The sequence below is a fragment of the Uranotaenia lowii genome, chromosome 3 (assembly GCF_029784155.1).
Source record: "Uranotaenia lowii strain MFRU-FL chromosome 3, ASM2978415v1, whole genome shotgun sequence".
NCBI lineage: Eukaryota > Metazoa > Arthropoda > Insecta > Diptera > Culicidae > Uranotaenia > Uranotaenia lowii.
In genome coordinates, this window is record NC_073693.1 from 84,423,903 (window position 1) to 84,451,425 (window position 27,523).

General features: G+C 38.3%; 1 protein-coding gene across 1 annotated transcript in view; it reads right to left on the reverse strand.

Moving 5' to 3' along the window:
- The window catches only part of LOC129755773 (serine/threonine-protein phosphatase 4 regulatory subunit 1-like), a 474,134-nt gene extending 460,625 nt beyond the window's left edge, over positions 1–13,509 (reverse strand). Inside the window, exon 1 of the mRNA XM_055752419.1 lies at positions 12,697–13,509. Within this exon, the coding sequence (XP_055608394.1) occupies positions 12,697–12,706 (10 nt within the window). The 5' untranslated portion in view covers positions 12,707–13,509. The remainder of the gene's footprint in view (positions 1–12,696) is intronic.
- Between the last annotated feature and the right edge of the window lie 14,014 nt (positions 13,510–27,523).

A 27,523-nucleotide genomic window follows, 5' to 3' on the forward strand; every position in this document is an offset into this window, starting at 1 on the left:
ATCAATTTCGTTATTCGAAAGTTACTCACATCTGCGAAAGTTGCGGTGAGACTTGTTGTATTTTGTACCGATAATAAAGTATTTTAATGTTGAAATGTGAAAGGGTAAGAAAATAATTCCAGTATTCCATTAATAATTGTTAATCCACCCTGATCAGAACCGAAACTTCCATTTGTCAATAAAGCAATTTTGGGGTCCAAAGGTTTCTATAATCTCTAAAGTTATGGTGAGGAAAATAAAATTTCTGAGGTATACAAGGTTAAATTTTTTCGTGAAAATAATTCAACAATATTTCAAATGCAAATACTTTGTCATTTTAAAACTGCGTGGAGAATAATACAGTTTAGGGTATTTTATTGAAAAATGTTATGGATTCTTCGAAAACTATGTTAGATTTGTTAGAATTGGACGCACGAATAGAGATTTATTGTCTTTATTCCTTCCATAACTTTAAAAGGAACGAATAGCCCATTACGATGTCTTGAAATGAAAGCCCCAACATCAAGAGAGCTGGAAAATTGTATATTTTGCGGAATATTTGATGATACAGCATTTTTTTAAAATCATGTAGAAGTTTGCTATTCAAAACATGGTACATATGCAATGCTTTTATTTAATTTCACTTATATAAAGTTATAAAGTTATGTGCAAAATCATCAGAATGAACAAAATTTGAAAATTCTATATAATTCTGATAAATCAGTATAATTAGAAAAAATAACAAACTTGTTTGAACTAAAATTCTGAAATACTCAATACCCAACTCACACTTTGAAATCTGATCCTGAAATTTAAACTTAGAAATTCTGATTGATATTAATTGCATAAATAACAAAACTGTTGTATTGTTTTTTTTTTATTCGGAATATGGATATATGATTTTCCAATTATATTTGATTAATTATTTTTGAAATCATAGTACTGTAAACTGGTTACTGAATTATGGATTAAGATTACTAGTTTTTAGTTTTGGTTTTATTTCTATTCTCAAAAGAGTATGATAAATCCAGATAGAGTTTGAATATCGAATCTCAAGCTTTTTACATTTTGAAGTTTAATATTGAATCTCAAATTTACACCACAGAGAACAGACGTACAAGCTCGAACAAAAAATCTTCAAAAAAGTGTGTAAAATTTCAGTGGCATCTATTGCGCCGTTCAAACGTTACAAATCAAATTTTCAAGTGCCAGTTTTCGAAAAGGCTTATCGTATATGAACACATTAATAATTATTAAACTAATTCCTCTCGAAAATAGACGGCTCAATTTTTTGCTAAATAAATACAATAAGAGTTACTTTTGATAAGACAAAATGTCACTCCTTTTATTTTTGCACTACTGAGGCAGTCAAAATAACTAACAGTTTTGGAATAAATTTTTGCACTTCTTGGACGTTTATTGTCAGAGGACGAATCGGCTATATCCATTCAATTAGGTACATTCTTTACGATCTGCCTCACCCACTAGAACCAATTCAAGACATCTCGAAGCGGGTTACTTTCGAGAATCACTTTTGCATCCCATTGTTCAAAATTTAGTACTTTCTAGTTTGAAGGAAGGCGGATTAAATTTTAAGATATTTTTCCACTATGCAACGTGACGAAAATTTTACGAAACTTCAAAAACGATTTTCTTGAAACATGCAAAAAGTGTGCGATCTAACCGATCTAAGTATGTTTTGAGAAAATATAGACTACATTATACAGCTGACAAGTAAAGTTGTGTTTTCTTTACCCGGAAATTGAAGGCAAGTTACCACAAAAACTGACCAAAATTATGTTTTTTTTCTCAGTTTGGGGTTGACAGTTCCCATTGGTGTGTTTGGAGACATCTGGTAGCCCAGCCAAAAAACAAAAATTGGGTCAAAACGGCCGTTGGATATTTTACACAAGTTTCGAGGGCTAGCTTGTACGTGCAGGGTGTCGACTCATATCTGGTAATAAAATTCCCTGATTTTCCCTGATTTTCCAGTCGTTTTTCCAGAAAATTCCAGGTTTGAAAAACAACCTGAGGAAGCAACTTCAAGTTATAAAAAATATATTTCCCCCGAAAATAAACGCACAGAAAGCTTGGAGTCGAGAATACTAATTTATTACGATAATTTGAATGGAAGTATTATTTGTGATATTAAACATTTTAAGGGGGGGGGGGGGGGGTAGGGTCTAACGGGTATAAAAAAACATCATTTTCAAGATTTTTTTTAGAGCTATCGTTCAAACAAATGTATTCAAATTTTTTGCATTATACAAAGCATTGTTAAAAGAACATTTAGTATTTTATTCGTAGAAAAATATTGAAAAATGAGCCGGTGACGGAGCACGTTCGAGGAGTCTTTTAGAAAACAGGATTTGCGGTGGACACTGTATCTCAGCACAGAATCATCTGAAGTCAAAAAATCAGAGTAATATATTTTTAATAGATGTTTTTCTGGACCCCAACGTTTTTATCTGAATTAATTTTTTTTATGAAATTTTTGTGGCTGTTTGAAGTAAAAACTACGATTTAATACGAAAAAATCCGCCATTTTTCACCTGTTAAATCTCCCCAAAGTAAAAAAAAAACAAAAAAGAAAAATAATTCTATAGAAATCGCATTTCAAGGTTAATGCCTGAAATATTGCACCTCGCGTAACTTTTGATCTCATCGATAGACCCTTTCGAAAAATTCAGACATGTTAGCTTCATATCTCAACAATCACTGTGCAAATTTTCAATAAAAAATGTTGCGTAGTTTCAGAGATATTGCAGTTTGAATGAGAAAAGTCCAAAAAGTCCGATTTTCGTAGAATTACTGTTTCTCAGGCCACACAAACTACAGAAAGCTCAAATTTTCTGATATAATAGTGTAATAGTTGATCTATCTAACGCAAAAAATTTGATCAAAAAATATCATCAGGGTAAAAAGTTGTGGAAGTTCAAGGTCGAATTGCCAGTGCGCTTGCTTCCAATTTCTATACAATTATGAACGGTACTGTATGTATTATTTGTTTCAAACACCTCGTTTGAATGTATTTTATTACCTTTATAAAAACCCGGTTAAGTTCAAAAACTGTTTTTATTTGACCGTGTGAACTTTAGCTTGAAATTGGGTGATGTGTTTTCGTTAGTTTTATCCAAACAATGATAACAAAATTTTCATTTCTTTCCCGTTAATTTTTCATCTGAAAATATTTCTTGAGTCTTTATTTTATACCGAAGAACAAATGGTCGAAATTCAACCAGTTGAATGTACAAATCATTCCAAGAAGAGATAATATTTTAAATTGATAGGGCCAGACTCAGTAGTTTTTAAACCAAGATACTAATTACGGTAAATCATATTCGTCTTTTCAGGTCTTATAAATGAGTTTCACATTACGTTTTTTTTTTAATTTTCTCTTGGCGATGGCGCTTAGTATGGCCTGGTCAAACCCAAACAGATATTCGTTAAAAAGCTCACTGACGGTTCAAACTGTTAAATTCAAGCATAAATTTGAAGAATTGCCCAAAAACTCGTATCTTTCTACTACAAGTTTATTCATATAACGTATTTCTATTTCCTGAGTCGTTTTTTTTTAATTTAAAATTTAGCGATTCAAAAAAATCTCTCGAAGAATCTCTGACTTCACATTATAAGCAGATGTCGACCTTAAATCGAAATAATGCTATTTCAATTACACATGTGTAACTCGTAATTATAAATTATATGCTTAATTAGTTGATGCTTGAAATTTTCGCTAAGACATTCCGTTACCTGAATTGAATAAAAAAGAAGATGCAAGTTAAACGGGAGTTGACATATAAAATCTCATATTTCTACCAGCTATTTCTCGTTAACAACTGGACTTACACAATTACAATTTTGAGTTTAATTCTTTAGAACATGGTTTGAGTTGAGTTGAGTTAAACAATTTTTCAGTTATCCTGAAGCATTGGAGGCAATAAAATATATAAACTGAGCAGCTGAGTCTAGAAAATCCCTATTTCTTGGAAGAATTCTAGACTTTTTCCCGCATTTTTTAACTTTCCCAAATGAGTGACCACCCTGCAATATCAATAAAAAAATCAAAACCTAATTTTAATCGCTGTGGAAGTCAACGGCTAAATATCAGTCCTACTATTTTTGTTGAAAAATGAGACTAGGAATTTGAACCGCAATTTCCGGCTTTCTAGACCAACGCGTTATCGACTATGCTAAAGGCATTTGTAGTTCCCTCAGAAATTTCGGGACGTTAACTTCTATGAAAATCTAACCTTCTCCGATAGCCAAATTCCAATTTCGGGAAAGATCCGAAGACCCCCGACGCAAATTGTCAGATAAAAAAAAATCCACAAGTCTCTTGTCTTGAGTCTCATATCTCAGGTCTGAGATCTTATGTCTCAGGTTTGATGTCTATTATCTTAACTGCTGATCGCAGTCTCATCTTGAAACATTCAAACGAATATGGCAATAAGCAGATATTGTTTTTCTCACAGTTTTTGGAAATTATCACGATTTTTGGAAGGGTCTTTACGTGGTATCCCTCGTCTAGGCGATCTTAGTATATTAATTGTTTCTTAATTCTGAATTCTGGAACGCAAAAGTTCTAATCTCTAGCAAAACTCCAATTTTAAACTATATTTTTGTTTTTTGTTGAGAATCTGATGTTTGTTTCTGAAGGTTGATTCTAAATTTAAGTTTGTAATTGGAATCTTATTTCTAGTTTGTGATTTTAAGCGGTCTAATAATAACTTGATTACTACCTTTCTTAAGACTGATTTCGAGAAATATATCTCACTGAATCATGAAATTAGGAACTTATGAATACATTTATTCCAATGATACAGTCTATGTTCTGGTTCATTTTTAGAAGTAAGCCATAAACTTTTTTTTTTAACAATTTTTGTTTTTTTGATTTTAGCCTCCTAAACAACTAAATTTTCGGTTGACAATCAATCCACTGATTCGGAAAAGAATGTCACTATATCTAGCCACTAACCATATGATTCAAGCCCCTCGCGACACTGATAAGATGTAGATAATTAAAAATAGATCCAAGCAAAGCGAACGCGTGGAAAAATCGAAAATATTCGAGAACGAAGCCCTTTTCGTGTTAATGAAAGCCTAAAAACCAGTAAAGTTCTATGCCGCGTGAGGCTACTAATCGACAGCAACATCGCCAGGAACCGTTCTATAGAAATGTGGGGCATTGAATCGCAACAGGCTCATCGTCCAAGAGGCTTCGAAAAAAAAATAAGGCACAGAAGCCGACTTTACCACTACCATCATCTCCTGCGATCCATCAACAATAACAACAGACTTCGGCTGCCGGTCCATAATCATGCGTAACAGACCGAGAAGAAGGCACCACACCGGACAGTTTGTTCGTTTATCGGCATTTTTCCCCATTCCTGAACCTGTACTTTGGTTTGCTTGCTTCTGCCGTTGTTGTTTGGGTTTGGGTTATATCATTTTTTCGTAGCCAGGTTTCGGTTGGACCATTATCAGCAAACTCGCTGCCGTTCAGCAGTTTGGCTGTAGTTCGACGTAGGAATCGGTTCAAATCCCTGAGATAAGGTTCAAAATTTCCCAGGTGACAGCTTGGAGGCCAAGATTGAGAAAAAAATGTATTCCAAGTGGATTGTTTGTATATTTGGCAAATATTAGAAATATCTAAGCAACATTTTAAGCATTCTATCTGAAAGTCACCAGGCATCTTAGAAGCTCCCAATTGTAAGAAAATGGCTTACATGCGAATTTATTAAAATAATATAACCATAATAAGCTTTCATCATACGAGTCGGGCTGAATAAACCATTTTGGGCTTAAATCCCATCAAGTTATTCCAAGCTCTACAATTAAGTTGTGTCTTTTCCACAGCTCGAATGTGCCTCTTGACAACAGGTTATGATCCCAGAACTACCTAGTGGAAAGGAAAATAATCGGAATCAACAGTGAACCATGAGCCTGGAAGGTCGTCGGACAAGGGTTATTGGGAGGTGGCCAGCCAGGGAGTCATTAGAATAAGAAGGTCATCGGTATGCCATAGTAGGTTGTCGAGCCAAATTCCGGTGAAGGGCGTCGAACTGGAGCCATGGAGGCCATCGAGTGACAGCAAGGGAGTCGAGATCAAAATGAACTGGAAGGTGGTCGGATCACAGCCAGATGGAGGTCGTCGGATCAGGAACCATGAAAGGTCGTCGGACCGGGTGCCAAGTGAAAAATCGTCGGACCTGGAAACCATTCGGAGGTCGTCGAGCTAGGAATCATGGAAGGTCGACGGACCAGAACCATGATTGATATTTCGTTAAGACGAATGGCAGATAAAAGATCGTCGAGTTCCAACAGGGCCCATCTTCAGGAGGAGAAGCCGAAGGCAGTTAGGAGACTGCAGAATGCGTCTGTTTTGGAGGAGTGTTGAGATTAGTCTCATCATAGCAACCGATGAGGCAAATAAATCGAAGTATTTTTTATCTCGGGGATTTTTATCATATTGGTAGATTCATTCCATCCCCTTTGGCTCTGAACTCCTTGCTTACTGAGCGATGCATAAGAATCAAGCTTGGCAATCGCATAAGCTGTGGGGTAGAGGCATCAGAATACTACCCCGGGGTCACTGACCCATGTCGTAAGAGGCGACTAAATTCAGAAATGCTCCCCCCACTAATGACCTACGCAAACGAACTCGGACTATGAACTCGGAATAAATTGGAACCATCCCCCCTTCTAATGATAACACATGCAACGGAAATGGATTATGAAAACGGAACTGAAACCCATCTTATAAAACCACATGCAATGGATATGGACTACGCAAACGGAACTGACGTAAGACTCTATAGATGAAGAAACACGCAATGAACTCGGACTTTTCCATTGGAACTTATCGGATACAACGACCCAAGGTTGCCCAAAGTGTGCCGCTCATGGGGGCGCGAAAACGCCTCCATGCGAAAGACCGTGCTGATGAGGTGGAAGGCTAGCGGGTCGAAAATGTGTCAGTCGCAAACGGTAGCCTGTGGGGCACCAGGACGCACCCCATAGTAATGAAGTCCTTACCGCGCTAAAGCAGGGCACTGGCGCAGTGGACCGTATATTTCCCTAGCCACTCGTGGGACTAAGTATGAACCAAAACAACAACAATATCAAAAACAGAAGGAATTTCGAGACAACTGACGTTGGCTCGTACGAGGGAGGAGAAGGTAGAAGAACGCAGACAGAGGTCTATGCTAAAAGAGGACTCCTTAGGTCTCCTCTACTAAGCAAAGTAGTAAAGGAGCTAGGAAAGGAGATTGGCAGGGAGGTTTCCAAGGAAGCGGGGGGAAGCCCGGCCGCAGATGGGTCCGCTGAAAACCCTCAGTAGTTCCCAGCAAGAGGAGCAGGTCCCAGTCGCAGGAAGAGGTGCACCAAGGGGCATCAAAAAAGGTGGCCTTTTGGAGGCAGCCGACAAGAAGCAGGAGTTTGTGCGAAGTATCAACAACGTGTACACGCGCAACAAGACCTGGGTGCCGAAATTGATGGTGCTTCTGCAGAGTGCCGTCAAGGAACGAACGGAGCTGGTGCGGAAAGCCGAGGCTGCGGAGAAGTGATTGGAGGAAGCAAAATTGGTTGCTTCTTAAGGACCTTCGAAGGAGTCCAAGCCGAGAAGAACCGCGAAAAGAGATCGCGACTCCCCCGTCGTAAACGATTCCTCCAAAAAAGAAGGGTACGGACTACGAGGATGCAGACGGAGAAAGTGGTGCAGGAGGCGGGCGAATGGTTCGTAATGGGAAGGAGAACATGAAAAGAAAGGTCGTCATGAAGCCAGAGCCACCCCCAAAACTAAAACCTCAACGGGTGATGTCCAGGGGTGATGCCCTCATCGTGGAAGCGAAAGAAGGCACAACGTATGCGGACTTGTTCCGGAAGCTACGCGCAGAGCCAAAATTATCTGCTCTTGGCAAGAGCGTCACCAAAACAAGACGCACCCAAAAAGGTGAACTGCTCTTCGAGCTAAAAAAAAGACCCGACGGTAAAGAGCGCCGACTTCAAGGAGCTTGTTGAAAGCACCCAAGGCGATGAAGCGACTGCCCGAGCGCTATCGCAGGTCGCATCTGTTGAATGCAAGGACTTGGATGAGTTTACCACTGCAGAAAGCACTCTCCAGCATACCTGGTATGAGTAACGAATCAGTAGCTACAAAACTGAGAAAGGCGTATGGTGGAATGCAGATTGCGACGATTCGTCTCTCGCCAACAGCGGCCAACATTCTACTGACGGCAGGGAGTGTAAGAGTTGGGTGGTCAGTGGGGAACTTTAGAACCGCACCCAGGATACCGAAACAAATGCAACGTTGCTTTAATTGCTGGGACTTTGGTCACCAATCCCGAAACTGCATCGGACCCGACCGGTCACGATGTTGCCGAAGATGTGGTGAAGACACTTCGCTAGAGTTTGCAAAAATCAACCAAAATGTATGCTGTGCAAGCAGGCGGATGACAACGCTCACGAAACTGGTGGCTTGGACTGCCAGGCATACAAAAAGGCAAAGGCAAGCCAGTAAAATTGGATGTAATCCAGCTAAACCTTAACCATAGCGAGGTCGCTCAGCTTCTGCTGGAGCAAACGGTAGGCGAAAGGAAGTACGATGTGGCGCTTTTATCAGAACCATTGTAAGGTTACAAAATTTAAATTTATTTTTTTGAATCGGCACATTGATTATCGACCATTCACTTCCCCACAATTAAAACAGCAGTTTTGAACACACCTGGGCTACTGGGTGCACTCTGCGAACACGTACCGCGTACCAAGCAGCATGGCTGCTCACGTGGAAGCAACTACGCATGGAAAGAGCAAGACGCATGAGCGGGGAAAAGCTGTTGAAAAGCGGGAAAATTTGAATAGGGCTGGATTCTTAAAGAAAAGCCCAACAATCGATCAGTGATGCGCCATCGATCATTAGTTGTTTGAACAGGCAAGCGTGTGCATCTTTGTGGAGTGTGAAGTGTACCCGCCGTTAGGGACACTTCGATTACTTTGAAGTTTTTCTTGTCGTCGGTTACGATCGTTCGACCGCACACGCCCGGCCACGGTGGCCTCAGGGATTCACCTACGTCTAACCGTAAAAGACCAGCGTTTTGTCCTCTGGGGTGCGCCCCATAATCATCAAGGAGGACGTCTCGGGTCATAGATTGACCCTAAATCTAAAGGAGACCTTACCCTTCTCGGGCTGGCAATTACCGGTATCGTCCGGAGCCAACCGATATCGCCAACGAAGGAAGTGCCTGTAATTTACGCTCCACGCAGCTCGGAATCGCCCTTTTCCGAGCTGTTAAGCCAACAAACCCAGGACTTACCCCGCCATCTTGTGCTGCTGCGTCCAGCCGAGGTCCGCTCACCAGACGAGCTCTGTCTTCACCTGGGCCAATCCTGGTGGCCTGGTGAAGGTCGTCATCACCGGAAACCACGAACAACGAGAAAACCATCGATGGTACGTACCCAGAATAGCCCAAATAAATCTCCACACCAACCCACACCCAATCAATTGTAACAATAAAAACCCCTGAGAACAAATCAAGTTTTTTACTAAACAGATAGGGAGTGCCTTGGTAAAGTGAAAGGTTGGTCCGCTCTTTTCCCGCGTAGCCCCTCCAGTTTGCCCAGTAGCGCGCCGACTCTGAGACCCAGGTCAAAGAGTCTCGTGTTACTGAGTTTTGTCGGGTAAACTCATCAGTTTCGCCATACAGAATTCCGTCTGGAAACGGTAATTGGACAGCGGACAGGTCTGGCTTAGCTGCTATCTACGCCACGGGACGTTTTCCTATCCAGGAGATAGTGGTAGATTCTCGGGGATTGCTAAAATCAATGGCATCTTCTTTTGCAGCTGCTACGCTCCACCAGGATGGACGATCGGGGAGTTCAACACAATGTTGGATGAACTCACTCACGAACTGACAGGAAGGGCCCCTGTAGTGATAGCAGGAGACTTCAACGCTTGGGCAGTGAACTGGGGTAGTAGGTGCAACAATCCTAAGGGCCACAGTCTGCTAGAGTCCTTCGCGAGACTGGAGGTTGAGCTTTGCAACACTGGATCTACCAGCATCTATCGCAAGCATGGAATACCAGACCAGATCATTAAAAACTGACATGAATTGGAGAGTGTGTGACGATTATACCCACAGCGATCACCAGGCGATACGTTATAGCGTAGGAGACCGAAATCCGGTGGCAGTAAGGCAACTGCCAGTCCATGAGCGGAGATGGAAGACCAAAGTTTTCGATAAGGAAGTGTTAAAATCGCTCAGTGTAGTCGCCAAAATTGAGCATACCTGATGAGTAGAACTATCTTGACAAGAAATCTGACAGGAGAAAGAAAGAAAGATAAAGGAAGAAGTAAAACGAAAGAACAAGTAGGAGAAGAAAGAATGAGTAGGAGGAAAAAAGTTGAATAGAAAAAAGTTTCCGGGAAAAGAATTTACCACGTTTATTTGATATCGCTAAAAATTATAAATCGGTTGCTAAAACCTGTGTTTAGTTATCAACATCAAGTGGAAAAGTAAGTTTCTCGTGGATTAGAAATATTCTTTAATATCTAAATCAAGTTTAACACCAGATTCTCAGGTTCTTCCTATAAAAGGAATACGAGCAGCTTAAAATAAGCTGATTATCTTTGTTCGAGTTACGGTTCGCTAAACCTGAAACTAAAAGATTACCAATCTACGAGATTAAAATGTAAGTTATCAAATTTCTAATTATCAAATTATCTTTCTTAAACTAAAGTCGAGCAAATACAGATCTCTTAGGCTTACAACGTCTCCAAAAATCCGCACACGCGTGGCTTGATGTAAATACGAGTCAGGAACTAAAATTGTAAGTTCTTCATGATTATTACCCTTAAAATTAATACTAATAAAATGCTCTTTTAGTTCTGAGCTGTTATACACCCGATCTGCTACAGAAAATTAGTTTCGGTCACCTATCCGAACAGGAAGTGTGCACCGAAGCTATCAACATGCAGGAAGCATCGCAGGTCCATAATGCTGAGCAGCTGACGAAAATGATGGTAGCGGTGTGCGACATGACCATGCCCAGAAGGAATACACCGAAGTGGTGGCGACGACCAGCTTACTGGTGGACCTCAGAAATAGCTGAGCTTCGTACTAGCTGTCTAAAAGCCAGGCGACGAGCTCAACGGACAAGAAACGAAGCCGACAGAGAAACGAGAGGTGCCGTTTACCGAGCAGCCAGGGTGGCACTTAAGCGAGCTATTAAAACAAGCAAAGAAAACTGCTACAGAGCGTTATGCCAGAGCGTAGATGATAACCCATGGTGCCAAGCCTATAGAGTTGCACTGGCGAGATTCGGTGGCCCAAGGTCGCCGACCGAAAAGTGTCCGGAAAAACTGAGAGAGATCGTTGCACATCTTTTCCCGCAGCATGGCCCGACGCAGTGGCCACTTACCCCGTAAGACGCGGGTTCCCAAGACATTGAGCCAGTAACGAACGAAGAACTTGTGGCTATCGCTAAGAAACTTGCGGTGAATAAGGTCCGGACGGAATCCCAAATGCAGTGCTGAAGGTGGCGGTACAGTCCATTCCGGATACCTTCAGAGTGGTGCTACAAAAGTGTCTCGACGAGGGATCTTTTCCCAATACGTGGAAAACGGCGAAGTTGGTGCTACTACCTAAAGCTGGGAAACCCCCCGGGGCATCCATCATCATATAGACCCATTTGTCTGTTGGACACCCTTGGTAAGCTGCTGGAGAGGATTATATTAAATAGACTTATTATCTACACAGAAGGCGAAAGTGGACTGTCGAACAGACAGTTCGGTTTTCGGAAAGGGAGATCTACGGTGGACGCCATCCGAACGATCCTAGAGATCCTTGATCTCGTGATAAATGCGCAAGATTTTATAACGCACGAGCTGTTCTTTCGACTTCATTCCCGCGAGTTCTGATCACAGGACTTCAAAACCTGCAAGATGTAAACAATGCACTATGAACTAAATCCACCCAAATTTTTATTAAATTCTATCCAACGGTTAAAAAGTTAGAGCAATTTCATCGTAAGCATCCTTTATGTCTGTTTAAAATGTGCCGTCCGATTGATATGTTAGATCGACAAAAGATTTCGAGCAAAGATTTTATGTTGAAGTCAAGCATGATAATTCAGCTTTTTGGAGAACGGCCCGAATAGACTTGCACCCGGCTAGAACTGACATAGAGTATAACTTTGATTTAACGTTTCATCATCACCTCCATTCTGGATACTTGAACTGGCTTAAACAACTAGATTTAATTCGTAGATATATAAATAGTTCAGAAACCAGAACATAGATTCAAATAATAAAGCAGACCTGATTTTAAATCAATATCTTCGATTCAGAATTCGAAATAATCAGAATCAAGATTACAGAAAATGGAATTGGGACTTAAATTCAGATTACAAGAGTTCAAAATTTATTCAATACATAATTTAGACCAACAATTCGTATTTCAATTGGTCTTATCAGACTGAGACAAATTTAAAATAAAAATGCTCAAATTAGTACAAATCCAAAGCCAATGTTTAAACTTTAAAGTTCTAAAAAACATAATATTTGAATGTGAATAGAATACTGCCTATCATAAAACTTTGATCTCTTTTCCTAGTTTAGAATAATTCATCCCCAAAATGTAAGAGATCAACTTCGTTTACCGATTTGTGAAAACATACATTTACAGAAGTTACCCTCTCTAATAAGAACGATAAACTCACCATTAAACATCTTCGTATCCGCTTGGCTGATTCCGCAGCGGGCTGGAAATAGAACCGTGGAATCCCTTTCTTCGAAACCCTTTGCAGGCAATTTTTGCACTAACGCGGATTAAGGCGGTGCTGCTAATGTTGTTGTTGTCGCTTGAAGAAGGAGGACACAACCGAGAAATCACATCCACTCGGGCCTCGAGCTTTCCGCTTCAATCGTGCCACGAAATTTGGTCACCGTTTTTATTGTTTTGATGATGAAGCGGGTGCTGTCCGTGAATTTCGTTCGAAGGAAGGGGAACCAAAAACTCTTTCTACGACGTTGTTTTGTTTGGATCGTAAATTACGTTTCCTTGATGGGTTTTAGCTATATTGCCGATTAACCCTTTTCCGTTCAAGAGCTTCCCGAAATCTCATCGATTAGATATACGCACTCCGATATTAACTAGTAACTTTGATTTTCAGAACCGCAATCGAATTTAACACATTATCCGGATCCGCGCTGCCGTGTTGATAATTTCCTTCAACTTATGGGCGAAGCACCGCGATTACGCGAATGTTTCAACTTTCCAACATACAATTTACACCATAACACGAAAATAACACGCATAAATCATAACAAAATCTTCGCCAAAAACAGCACTCGAGCGGCCATAGGATGAGCCTGCTGGAACGAAACAGATTCCGGGTGGGTGGACGGCCTTTATCCTGTAAAATTTTCCGATTTCGATAGCAACTTAACACAGAACTTCAATAGAGGAAGCAAGAATATCTTTCTCCAACCACACAATCATCAGCCCGTCAGCAAGAAACGCATATCAAACGACGACGACCATCGAACAAGAACAAAACGGCGAGGTTAACATTCGCAGTATCACACGAACACCATCAAAGGCGCGGGACAGCCGAGCGGCGAACTTTTGACGTTTCATCCATCAAAACACCGGCGAAATCCAGGGATGAATTCAATTATGCATGGTTATCAAAACACATGCACCGAGAATGTTTTTGATTCTGTTTATTGAATTATTTTGCAAAAAATATATTCATATTTTGATGATGATTGTAAAATTGTAAAAATACAAAACGAGTTTGGCTCCTAAAAGCCTAAAGGTATGAGCCGTTTCAAATAAAGGAATCATTAAAAATGTATGGCAAAATGGCAAGAATGAAAAAAAATAAAATAAAAACGACAAAAATTACAAAAATGACACGAAAGGCTAAAATCATAAAAATGACAAATATGTAAAAAAAGACAAAAATGGCAAAAATGACAAGAATTACAAGAATGACAAAAACTACAAAAATGATTAAAAAAAATGAGAAACATGACAAAACCGACAAAAATGGTATAAATGACAAAAAGAACAAAAATACTAAAAATTACAAACATTACAAAAATGATAAAAATGACAGAAACGACAACAATGACCAAAAAAAATGACAAGTATGGCAAAATTGGCAAGAAAGAAAAAAACAAAAAAAAGACGAAAACGACATAAGTTACACAAATGACAGGAATGACAAAAATTCATAAAAATGACAAATATGTCAAAAAGACAAAAATTACAAAAAGGAAAAAAAAACGTCAAAACCAAATTGACAAAAATAACAAAAACGTCAAAAATTACAAAAAAAAACAAAAATGACAAAAATGACAAAAAATAACAAAAATGACAATAATGACAAAAATGGCAAAAATGACAAATATGACAAAAACGTGAAAAATTGAAAAAAACAACTTGAATGACAAAAAACAGAAATGACAAAAATGACAGCAATGACAAAAATTACAATAAAGACAAAGTTAGAAAAATAACAAAAATTACAAAAATGATAAAAATGACAGAAATGACAAAAATAACAACAATGACAAAAATGACAAACATGACCAACATGTCAGAAATGGCAAAAATGACAAAAATTACAAAAATGGTAATAATAGCAAAAACGACAAAAATGATAAAAATAACAAACATAACAAAATGTCAAAAATGGCAAATAGAATTTGTTTTGCAATTTATGTCATGGCAATGGTATGGTGTACGAGTATGGCAAAACTGACATGAATGAAATAAAAATGACGAAAACTACGAAAATTGCACAAATGACAAAAAAGAAAAAAATGACAAATATGTCAAAAAAGGCAAAAATGACAAAAATGGCAGAAATGACGAAAATGACAAACATAACAAAAAAACAGAAATGACAAAAATGACAAAAACGACAAATAATAAAAATTACAAAAATTGCAAAAATTACAAAAATTGAAAAAAATAATAAAATTACAAAAATTTCAAAAAATAACAAAAATTTCAAAAGTTACAAAAATTACAAAAATAACAGAAATTACAAAAATTACAAAAAAATACAAAATTACAAAAATTACAAAATTTACAACTGTACAAAAAATACAAAAATTACAAAAATTACAAAATTTACAAAAATACAACATTACAAAAAATACAAAAATTAAAAAAATTACAAAAACTACAAAAATAACAAAAATGACAAAAAAGACAAACATGACGAACATGAAAAAAATGACAAAAATGACAAGCACAGAAAAAATGACAAAAATGTTAAAATAACAAACATGACATAATTGACAAAATATCGAAAATGATAAAAAGAATATATATACCAAAAAGGACAAAACTGAAATGACAAAAATGGCAAACATGACAAAAATTACAAAAATGTAAAAAATGACAGAAATGACAAAAATTGCAAAAACGTCAAAAATGACAAACATGACAAAAATGACAAAAATGACAAAAATGACAAAAATGACAAAAATGACAAAAATGACAAAAATGACAAAAATGACAAAAATGACAAAAATGACAAAAATGACAAAAATGACAAAAATGACAAAAATGACAAAAATGACAAAAATGACAAAAATGACAAAAATGACAAAAATGACAAAAATGACAAAAATGACAAAAATGACAAAAATGACAAAAATGACAAAAATGACAAAAATGACAAAAATGACAAAAATGACAAAAATGACAAAAATGACAAAAATGACAAAAATGACAAAAATGACAAAAATGACAAAAATGACAAAAATGACAAAAATGACAAAAATGACAAAAATGACAAAAATGACAAAAATGACAAAAATGACAAAAATGACAAAAATGACAAAAATGACAAAAATGACAAAAATGACAAAAATGACAAAAATGACAAAAATGACAAAAATGACAAAAATGACAAAAATGACAAAAATGACAAAAATGACAAAAATGACAAAAATGACAAAAATGACAAAAATGACAAAAATGACAAAAATGACAAAAATGACAAAAATGACAAAAATGACAAAAATGACAAAAATGACAAAAATGACAAAAATGACAAAAATGACAAAAATGACAAAAATGACAAAAATGACAAAAATGACAAAAATGACAAAAATGACAAAAATGACAAAAATGACAAAAATGACAAAAATGACAAAAATGACAAAAATGACAAAATTGACAAAATTGACAAAAATGACAAAAATGACAAAAATGACAAAAATGACAAAAATGACAAAAATGACAAAAATGACAAAAATGACAAAAATGACAAAAATGACAAAAATGATAAAAATGACAAAAATGACAAAAATGACAAGAACAGCAAAAATAACTAAAATGATAAAAATAACAAACATGACAAAATGACAAAATGTCGAAAATTACAAATAGAATAAATATACCAAAAAGGACAAAACTGAAATAACAAAAATGGCAAAAATGACAAAAATGATAAAAATGACAGAATTGACAAAAATGACAAAAATTACAAAAACGACAAAAATGACATTGTCATTGTTGTCATTTTTGTCGTTTTTGTAATTTTTGTAATTTTTGTCATTTTTGTCAATTCTGTCATTTTTATCATTTTTGTCATTTTTGCCATTTTTGTTATTTCAGTTTTGTCCTTTTTGGTATATTTTTTCTATTTGTAATTTTCGACAAAGGACAAAGGACAAACATGACAAAAATGAAAAAAATTACAAAAATTACAAAAATGACAAAAATGACAAACACGACAAAAATGACAAACATTACAAACATGACAAAAATGACAAAAATGACGAAATTGATAAAAATGACAAAATTGACAAAAATAAAAAAAAAAAAATAACAAAAATGACAAAATTAACAAGGACAACGTTTTGTACCAATGGTATTGAAAACATCTCAGTTCAATCGGTCGAAATTCGATTACCAAATTTCGTGCGAAAATCGTCACCGTTCCAATCAGCGTTACTTCCAGTTCAAACACTGGATCGCTAAGTGTTAGAAGGAAGTGAAGGATTTTGCCGAAGCGCGTTGTGAAATCTTTAAAATAGACATTATCTTTCGCCGCAGCTAGTGAATACAGCTGTATTGTTTTGGTTAGCTGTCAACAAGCCAACTAGGTTGCAGCTGCGTGCAACATTGCGTGCAAGTAAAGCTCGCAGGGCTAAAGTTTTAGCCTCCTAGTTGCAAGCGAAAAGCTCCACCAACAGCAATATCTCCTTGCCAACAGTGAGACATCTGCTGTCAATTTTTGGAAGCTTACCAACGTGTGGACACAGAGAACAGACATCGGGCCCCGAACAAAAATTTGTTGAAATCGTGTGTGAGAATACCCACCTAAGTTTCAAACCAAATTCGTAAGTGGACTAACATCCATAAGATGTCGCTACCAGTACACATATTTTTCCATTTTTTCGACACGCTTAGAAATTAATACTCATAACTTATCTCAAATGAGACCATTGCAATGTATGAGAGTAACACAACTTTTTGTGTAATAAATTTTAAGATCATCTTGATTAAAAAAAAAATGCAAATCATATTTCAATCATACTTTAATTGCTGTCATATGTCCCAGCATATGCCCCATATTGTTCAATCAATATTGGCGCTGAATTGAAAGTTGAATTGCAAGTTTTAAAGTATGTCTGTCAGTAAATAGTTTTCTAGAACAGACAATGTGAACATAAATGTTATAATTGTTAATTATGGGTCGGTATTCCGGTTGATGTTATCTTGTAACTCATGTTTATAAATAACTTTAATCATTCCTACTGATTACTAAACCGGAATTACAAGTCCTCATCTATCGATCTCAGGTAACATCAACCAGAATATCGAGCCATAGTTTACAATTATAACATTTATGTTCACATTTTCTGTTCTAGAAAACTGTCAACTGATTGTAAAATCCCAACACATACTTTAACACTTGGAATTTAACTTTCAATTCAGCGCCAAAATTGTTTGAACAATATGGGGCATATGACAGCGTTCAATTGTGATTGAAATATTATTTGCATTTTTTTTTAAATCATGATGTTTTGAAATTTATTACACCAAAATTTGTGTTACTGTCATATATTGCACTGGCCTCCTTTGAGATAAGCGATGAGTATTAATTTCTAAGCGTGTCGAAAAAATGAAAACCAAAATAGGTGTACCGGTAGCGACATCTTATGTATGTTAGTCCACTTACGCATTTGGTTTGAAACTTAGGTTGGTATTCACACACACGTGTTGAGCTCCAGCTCGAACTCTGTTCTCTGTGGTGTGGAGTAGTTAAGACACCGTGCGGCCCCATCAAACTCGATCGTTTTCAAATTGATCGTTGAGGTGCAGAGCTTGTTTGTACCTTTTGGACGTGTTGAACAAGTTTCTGGGGGAAAAGAGGGTAAAACGTCCCTACTTTGGTCGTACCTTTAACGCTTGGCCAAAGTAGTTTATAAAGGAAAAGCGTAGTCGTTACCCGCTCAGGCGGAAACGCATTGCCGGTCACTTGTACCTTGAACCCTTGGGTGAACCGAAGTGTAAATAGGTCAAAGGGTAGTCGTTCCTCACTACGGTGAGAACGCATCTGTCGATTTGGAATTTTATCGTGGAATACAAAAATCTCGTGCTGAGGTCATCTAATAAGCGCCCAAACACTGGGCAGCCACTATGGCTGCATTAAATCCCCCCACGGGGATAACTACTACAGGCGATCCTCCCGATAAAAATGATCGAACCTTACCTGAATACATGGACCGATTAGGAACATTCGGAAAACTAATAATATTATCGCTGAGCTCAGCCGACGAGAAACACCCGCTACCGCAGAACCCGTTCATTGTTAGCAAATCTATTGACCAGTCCATCGGGAAAATCGAAGCCGCTTATACCGAAGAAAACGGTTCGAAATATGTTATCAAAACACGCAGCTCTAGATTAGCAACAAAACTGATCAACATGAAAGAGCTTATCGACGGAACAAAAATTCAAGTTATTCCCCACCCTGTCTTCAACATTAGTCGCTGCGTTATAAGCTGCAAGGAAGCGATTTCGTTAACTGACGATGAGCTGGTGGAAGAATTAACCTCACAAGGCGTTATAAAAGCACGCAGGATAACGCGAAAGGAAAACGGCAAAAGAATCAACACACCAACTGTAGTGCTTACAATCTCAGGCACTGTTATTCCGAAGGAAATACGAATGGGTATCATCAATTGTAGAACGCGACTGTTCTATCCTTCACCTCTACTTTGTTACCGTTGCTTTACCTACGGGCATACTAAAGACAAATGCCAGAATAATCCAACATGTAAGAATTGCTCAAAATCCCATGAAAATGAAATGGACGAAGACGAAGAGTGTGAAGAGGACCCTTTTTGCAAAAACTGCAAAGGGAATCATCCACCAACATCCCGAAAATGTGCAGTCTACCAAAAAGAGGAAGAAATAGTGAAACTCAAAGTCGACAGCGGAATATCCTTTGGAGAAGCAAGGAAAGAGTACGCAAAAAAACACGCGGAAAATTCCTATGCTAATGTATGCGGCGCGCAACAACGTCTCGAGCAGCTTCGAAAAGATCAGGAAAAAGAAGTGCAGATCGCCAAGTTGCTAGAGGAAAATGCCAGCCTCAAAGAAAAAGTGAATCGTTCACAAGAAACTGAAGACATTAAGAAATATCGTTCAGAAATGGAAAAACTGAGAAAAATCGCGAAGGAGTTTTACCAGCTCAAAGCTAAACTCAAGGCTGCCGAAGACAATCATGATATTTCTGAAACCGGATCTGAACGAGAAATGGAAACAGAAGTCAACGAACCATCGTATCCCGCCCACTCGAAAACTGCTTCAAATGATGAGACACCAATGCTGAAAAAGCAGAGGCTGAGCTCAAAAAATTCACTTCCACTGTGTCCAACCATGGAAACTGAAGAAACAAACGAAGCTCAAACTCAGCCTGAAGTCGTCGTGAAAAGAAGAGGTCGACCCCCAAAAAACAGGAATGACCAGCATGCAAAACCCTAACCTTTCCCAAATTATGACTGAACTTGCAATCGAAAACGGACACGACTTTGGAACTTTAGACAACGAAACTGGAATCCACGGCAATGACGAACGCAACCCAAATGGAAACTCTAATGAAACAAATGGAATTATCGGCATCAACGAACGCGACCCAACAGGAAACTCTAACGGAACTAATGGAATTACTGCACTCAGGAGAAATAATCCTCACTGGTTGGGGGCCGGTGAAGAGAAAGTAACCACCCCACCCCTGGCTACAGGGGAAGACGATCGAGGAAGCGGGAGCGGGGACGTCATACCTCAACCCGTGCTCTGCCAGCCTACTCATCGTTCTTCCAGTAGGACATCATCGAACACTGCACCCAATATTATCTCGTGGAATGTGCAAGGACTCAGACCCAAAAAAGCCGAACTAGATATCTTGATTCAAGAAAATCAGCCACAAGTTATCTGTTTGCAAGAGTCGATGTGCAATTCTCTAAACTGTCCACGCATCAATGGATTTAAAGTCTACCACAGACCACGCATGACAGGAAACCGAGCGGCAGGAGGAGTCATAGTGGCTGTCAAAGAAGACATCGAAAGTGAGGAAATAGCGCTCGAAAGTGCACTCGAGGCTATAGCCATCAGAATCGGAACGCCGTACAACGTAAACATTCTCAATATCTACCTGCCACCAAGAGAAAACATCACCAATTCTGAACTAACCATACTCATCAATCAAATCCCGAAGCCCCAATTGTTGGTTGGAGACTTCAACGCCCATCACCCATTGTGGGGCGCAGATCACGTTAGCGTGCGGGGCAGAACGATAGCAGAGTTCGCAGAAGAAAATAGTTTGATCATCTTAAATAATGGAGAACCAATTACCTACGTCGATCAGCGCCACGGCAGTATGTCGTGCCTAGATTTATCTCTCTGCTCAGAGGATCTAGCCGGACTACTCGAATTCAACGTGTCAGCAGATGCCTACAGTAGTGACTGTGGTATCTTGATATAAATCGTCTTTGCGCTCCCACCATACAGACCATGCAGACAATATATGGCCTGGCTTCGACCAGACCGAACTGAACGCCATGAGAAAATTTTCAAACTGCAGATTTTAAAACTCATGTCATTCGTTTGTGGGACCAAAACAAGTAAATTTATTCACTGGTATGTGCTCCTTAGGGTATTAACTATTGGTTCTGTTTAATAAGTATTACCTATTTAGTCTAAAATTGAAAATATTAGAACATTAAACTCAAGTGTCTCGGAAAACTGCTGATGGCGTTCAGTTCGATCTGGTCGAATCCCGACCATATGAGAGCCCAACTCAACCGACGATGTTTAGCAATCGATAGCACAACTGACCTTTGTAGAGTGTAGCAAGCAATCAAGTCAGTTGTGCGGCAGTCTGGATTTGGATCTTAATAAGGTCTAGACCCGGGACTCCACATTGGCGATCCATGCCAGGGTGTTTTTTTGCATTTTCCCTCAGTGAGGAAGGAGGAATGGGGCCAGTGCTTCAGGGAAACCCAGCACTGGTCATACAAAGCCGTATGGGCAAGAGGGATTCGACCGCCCGCCAGGGCATTAGCGGTATACGACTGCCCATTAGGGCAAAGAGGGATCCGACCGCCAAAAAGGGCAATTGTGTTTTGTATTTGAGAGTAATATAGGTTTAAAACAAAACCGCCAGCCCATTAGGGCATCAGAGGGATTCGATCGCCTAATAAGGCGAATATGTTATAAATTTTTTAGATTTTAATATGCTTGGTAGAACCACCAGCCCGCAATGGTTAAGCCTTGCATTTGTGTTGTTTATTTGAGAGTTAAATTGTGTTTAATTTGAGAGGAAAATTGTGTTTTAATTTGAGATTATAATTTGTGTTTTAATTTGAGATTAATATAAATACTAAATCGATAGTGAGCCGGGTTTCAACCCATGGCCGTCGAATTATTAATAGCCGGGTTTCAGCCCATGGCAACCGATAGTAAGCCGGGTATTAGCCCATGGCCATCGGTAGAAGAATAAAAGCCGGGTTTCAGCCCATGGCAACCGATAGTTAGCCGGGTTTTAGCCCATGGCCGTCGGTATAATGTTAAGAGCCGGGTTCAGCCCATGGCAATATAAAAATAATATGATGATAATAATAATGAAGCAATTATTAAGAACGGGGAGAATGTGGTATCTTGATATAAATCGTCTTTGCGCTCCCACCATACAGACCATGCAGACAATATATGAGAGCCCAACTCAACCGACGATGTTTAGCAATCGATAGCACAACTGACCTTTGTAGAGTGTAGCAAGCAATCAAGTCAGTTGTGCGGCAGTCTGGATTTGGATCTTAATAAGGTCTAGACCCGGGACTCCACAGTGACCATTTACCGATCAGTGTAGTCTTTCCTGGAAGGATAATACCACCAAAAAGTCGAGCTAGGTGGAAAATCGAGGACGCCGACTGGGAGCAGTACCAAAATGCACTCAACTTTGAACGAGACAGCAACGTGGAACGCCAAGTAGTAAATATAACAAAATCTATCCTCGAGGCTGCAGAACTTTCCATTCCCAAGACGAAAGGCACTTTTGGAAAAAAGAGCGTTCCATGGTGGAATGAAGACATCGCAGAGCTCGTCAAAAAAAGGAGGAAAGCATTGAGACAACTGAAAGCCAACAGATTAAACCCAGATCAACTTGAGAGCACCTTCCAAAACGCCAACACTGCTGCAAAAGAAGCGATCATAAATGCGAAGAGGAAAAGTTGGGAAGAACTGGCAGGAACTTTTTCTTCACAGACCCCATTGAAGGAAATGTGGAGCAATTATCGGAAAGTACAAGGAAAGATGAGGGGCCATCAAATTACCTCGATCCGCTATGAAAGTGAAACGACTACAGACCCTAAAGCCATATGCGAGTCCCTGGGAGACGCTTTTCAAAAAGTATCCAGTGAAAGTGCGTATAGTGAACGTTTCCTCAATCACAAACGACAGGTCGAATCCAATACATTGCTTATCCCGGCAGATTCAGGCCAGCACAACCAAAAGTTTAGCAGATATGAACTCGACGAAGCTCTGGAGGGACTAAAAGGCTCCTCACCAGGACCTGACAACATCCACTACGCGATGCTTTCGCACCTCCCTCTAGATGGGAAAACTGTTCTGTTAGAGACATACAACCGATTATGGGAGGAATCAGTCTATCCCCTGGAATGGACAAAATCGATTGTTGTCCCCATCTTTAAAGGTAAAGGCCAACGATCAGATCCTCTAAACTATCGCCCAATTTACCTCAACAGCTGCATGGGAAAGGTCTTCGAAAGGATGATCAACAATCGCCTGGTTCATCTTCTAGAAACGAAAAACCTGCTATACAATCGTCAATACGCTTTCCGGAAAGGACGAAGCACAACAGATCACCTTTGTACCCTCGAAAAGATTATCCGTGACACTTTTAACAAAAACAAAATAGCTCAAGTAGCATTCCTGGATATCAGCAAAGCCTACGATACTACCTGGCGCAGGCTTTGCCTAGAGCAGTTGGTGAGTAACAATATCGGTGGAAAAATGGTGCACTACCTTCAAGAAATGCTACGAAGCAGGAATTTCCAAGTATCGATAAACGGAAATACGTCGAGTCTCAAGTCAATGGAAACCGGCCTTTGCCAAGGTTCGGTGTTAAGCGTGACAATGTTTTTGCTGGCTATAAATACCCTTACTAGTTATCTACCCTCAACCGTTGAATGCCTGATATACGCTGACGACGTAATCTTGATCGCAACTGGCGAAAACGCAGAGCAAACAGAAGGAAAGCTTCAGACAGCTTTTGACCATTTAGGGTCCTGGGAAACTGAAACCGGATATAAAATATCAGCTGAAAAAAGTGCAACTGTCATCTACCGCACACCACGTAAAAAAAAAACCGACAACTCCGAGCAAGTTAACGCTCAATGGGGCGATTGTGCCTCGCAAAAACCAACACAAATGCTTAGGCGTTATCCTCGATCAACACCTGAAATATCGTGCCCACGCTGAAGAAGTGAAAGCAGCCTGCCAGCAAAGAGTCCTTTTTATCCGGAGCATAGCTGCTAGGACTTGGGGTGGAGATAGAAACACCCTGTTAAAACTATATCGTGCAACTATACTTGAAAAACTTCTTTACGCAGCACCGATTTTATCAGCCATGGAAGGTAAAGTTCATCAGTCGTTGGAAACAGTGCACAACGCAGGACTTCGAGCAATCGTAGGAGCCTTCAGAACAAGTCCAGTGGTTAGTCTACAAGCCGAAACCGGAATCCCCAGTTTGAAAACATTGATTAATCAGCGAACCGTGATTTATACTTCCCGATGTCTAGCCGTTGATCGTATCGAGGAAAACTCTGAAGATGATAACATAAACCATCTCAGCAGTGACAGCAACAGCGATATAAGTTCCGACGAAAGGTGGGGAGAACGATCTAGAATCCAGCCTAACAGCTACATCGATAGAGGATCTAATTTGATAGCCGAATTAGAACTACAGCTGCCAAGAACAACAGTCTTCAAATTTCCAGAATGCCCTCCGTGGAAACGGCTTAAACTCAACGTGGACAAAAGCCTTCACCACGAACTTTCCCAAGGCTCAACATCGAACGATCTAAGACACATTTTCAACGAATTACGGCAAACAAAATACCGTATTCACAAAGCAATCTATACAGATGGATCAAAAAAGGACTCGAAATGCGGCTATGGAGTAGTGTGTGATGACTTCGTATTCCAAAAGCGTATGAATAACATTAGCAGTATTTTCGCAGCAGAAAGCGAAGCAATCAAACAAGCTCTGACTTGGATAGTCGATCAGCGAGAATCTCGAGCATATCTTATATGTACTGACTCCATGAGCGTTGTAACAAACCTTGAAAAATGCAAATTAAACTCCAGATGGAAGGACTCTGTACAAACCCTGTTCAATCAGATCGTCGAGATGGGATCAGAAATAGTTATTTTCTGGGTCCCCAGTCATATCGGGATTCCGGGAAATGAGAGAGCAGACATTGAAGCAAAAAAGGCTTTGGAACTGCCAGAGGATGAAAACCAGATTATAGACATCAAGGAAACACGGAAAATCATCAAGGCACAGTTCATTAACCGATGGCAGATGCAGTGGCATTCAAACCTAACCAACAAATTACGCGAAGTGAAAAACACTGTGCTTCCATTCAAAGCTGCATTCTTGGGGAATCGACGAGATGACGTGATCCTAGCACGTTTACGCATCGGACACACATTACTTACACATTCGTACCTTCTGGACAGAGTTGACCGTCCATTATGTCACAGATGCAACGAAGTATTAACCGTGAAACATATCATCGCAATGTGCCCACAATTGGAAGAGGAACGGATCAGTCACGGAGTACCGGGTAACCTTCGAGAGGCATTAGCAGACGACAAAGAAAGAGCAACAACAGTGTTAGAATATTTAAAATCAATCCAATTGTACGATAAAATTTAACATTACTTTGTAACTTTAAAACATCAGGGACCCGAATGCCAAAAAAGGTCCTAAATAAATGCAAAAAAAAAAAAAAAAAAAAAATTAACAAAAATGACAAAAATGACAAAAATGACAAAAATGACAAAAATGACAAAAATGACAAAAATGACAAAAATGACAAAAATGACAAAAATGACAAAAATGACAAAAATGACAAAAATGACAAAAATGACAAAAATGACAAAAATGACAAAAATGACAAAAATGACAAAAATGACAAAAATGACAAAAATGATAAAAATGACAAAAATGACAAAAATGACAAGAACAGCAAAAATAACTAAAATGATAAAAATAACAAACATGACAAAATGACAAAATGTCGAAAATTACAAATAGAATAAATATACCAAAAAGGACAAAACTGAAATAACAAAAATGGCAAAAATGACAAAAATGATAAAAATGACAGAATTGACAAAAATGACAAAAATTACAAAAACGACAAAAATGACATTGTCATTGTTGTCATTTTTGTCGTTCTTGTAATTTTTGTAATTTTTGTCATTTTTGTCATTTTTGTCAATTCTGTCATTTTTATCATTTTTGTCATTTTTGCCATTTTTGTTATTTCAGTTTTGTCCTTTTTGGTATATTTTTTCTATTTGTAATTTTCGACAAAGGACAAAGGACAAACATGACAAAAATGAAAAAAATTACAAAAATTACAAAAATGACAAAAATGACAAACATGACAAAAATGACAAACATTACAAACATGACAAAAATGACAAAAATGACGAAATTGATAAAAATGACAAAATTGACAAAAATAAAAAAAATAACAAAAATGACAAAATTAACAAAAATGACAATAATAGCAAAAATGACAAAAATGATAAAAATAACAAACATCCCAAGCAACCAGCGTTCCCTTTAAAAGGTTCCATAGAAACTTAATCAGCTCTCGTTTGTGTCTAAAGAGAATGCTAATCAGCCCAAAATTCAAGTTCTTAAAGCTACTTTAAAGTTCGTTTAGTTGGCTGTAGATAACGCTATTCAGCTTCTAAGAGAATGTCAAGAAACTTCTACGGGCCGGAAAAAAATCCGGTTGACAGATGTCAGATTGCTAGGTTGTCGGTCTATCATGGTTTATCTCATTGGTTATAATTATATTGTTTTGATTAAAAAAGCTGCTTACGCCTAGAGAATTGGACCGCTGCTCTCTAGGTTGCAATGAAACTCACCAGCCTCTCGACCAATCCAGCAATAGTTCATTACGCGAACGTTATCGACCTACCTGAAATAAGTTCCATTAAAAGCGCTTAGAAGTTTAATCTTTCAAAGGGCGATGGAATTTCCTGAGTAACTTCTATGCGACAAGAGTCACGTGAAGTTCCCGTAAAACATTTTTTCAGCCAAATGTGAACTTCGGAGTTCCATCTTTAAGTAAAAACGCGACTTTTCTTTGCTTGGGATGACAAAATGACAAATAGAATAAAAATACCGAAAAGGACAAAACTGAAATAACAATAATTACAAAATAACAAAAATGAGAAAAATTATATTAAAGTGACAGAAAAGATAAAAATGACAAAAACATTACGAACATGATAATATTTGAAGCAAGTAATAAAACTGACAAAAAATTGCAAAAGATGACAAAATTGACAAAAACGGCAAATATGACAAAAAAAACAAAAAATTATGAAAATGTTAAAAATGACACAACTAGCAAAAATGACAAAAATTGAAAACATGACAAAAACGATAGAAAGAACAAAAATAACAAAACTTAAATGACAAGATTTACAAATATGACAAAAATGATGAAAATGGCAAAAAAATGACAAATTCGAGATAAAAGACAAAACTGACAAAAAATTATATTTTTTTTATCAATTTGACTAAGTTTTCATCCGGAGTATCAAGTTTTCACGAATACATGTTCGCTTTTTGTGAAAATAAGTCTCAACGCGTGTTTGTACTAGCTTTCTGTAGAAGTTAGTTGTGAAAACTTTCCTGGGATAGAAGTCCCCATGTATCGCTTCTCGGCCTGAAG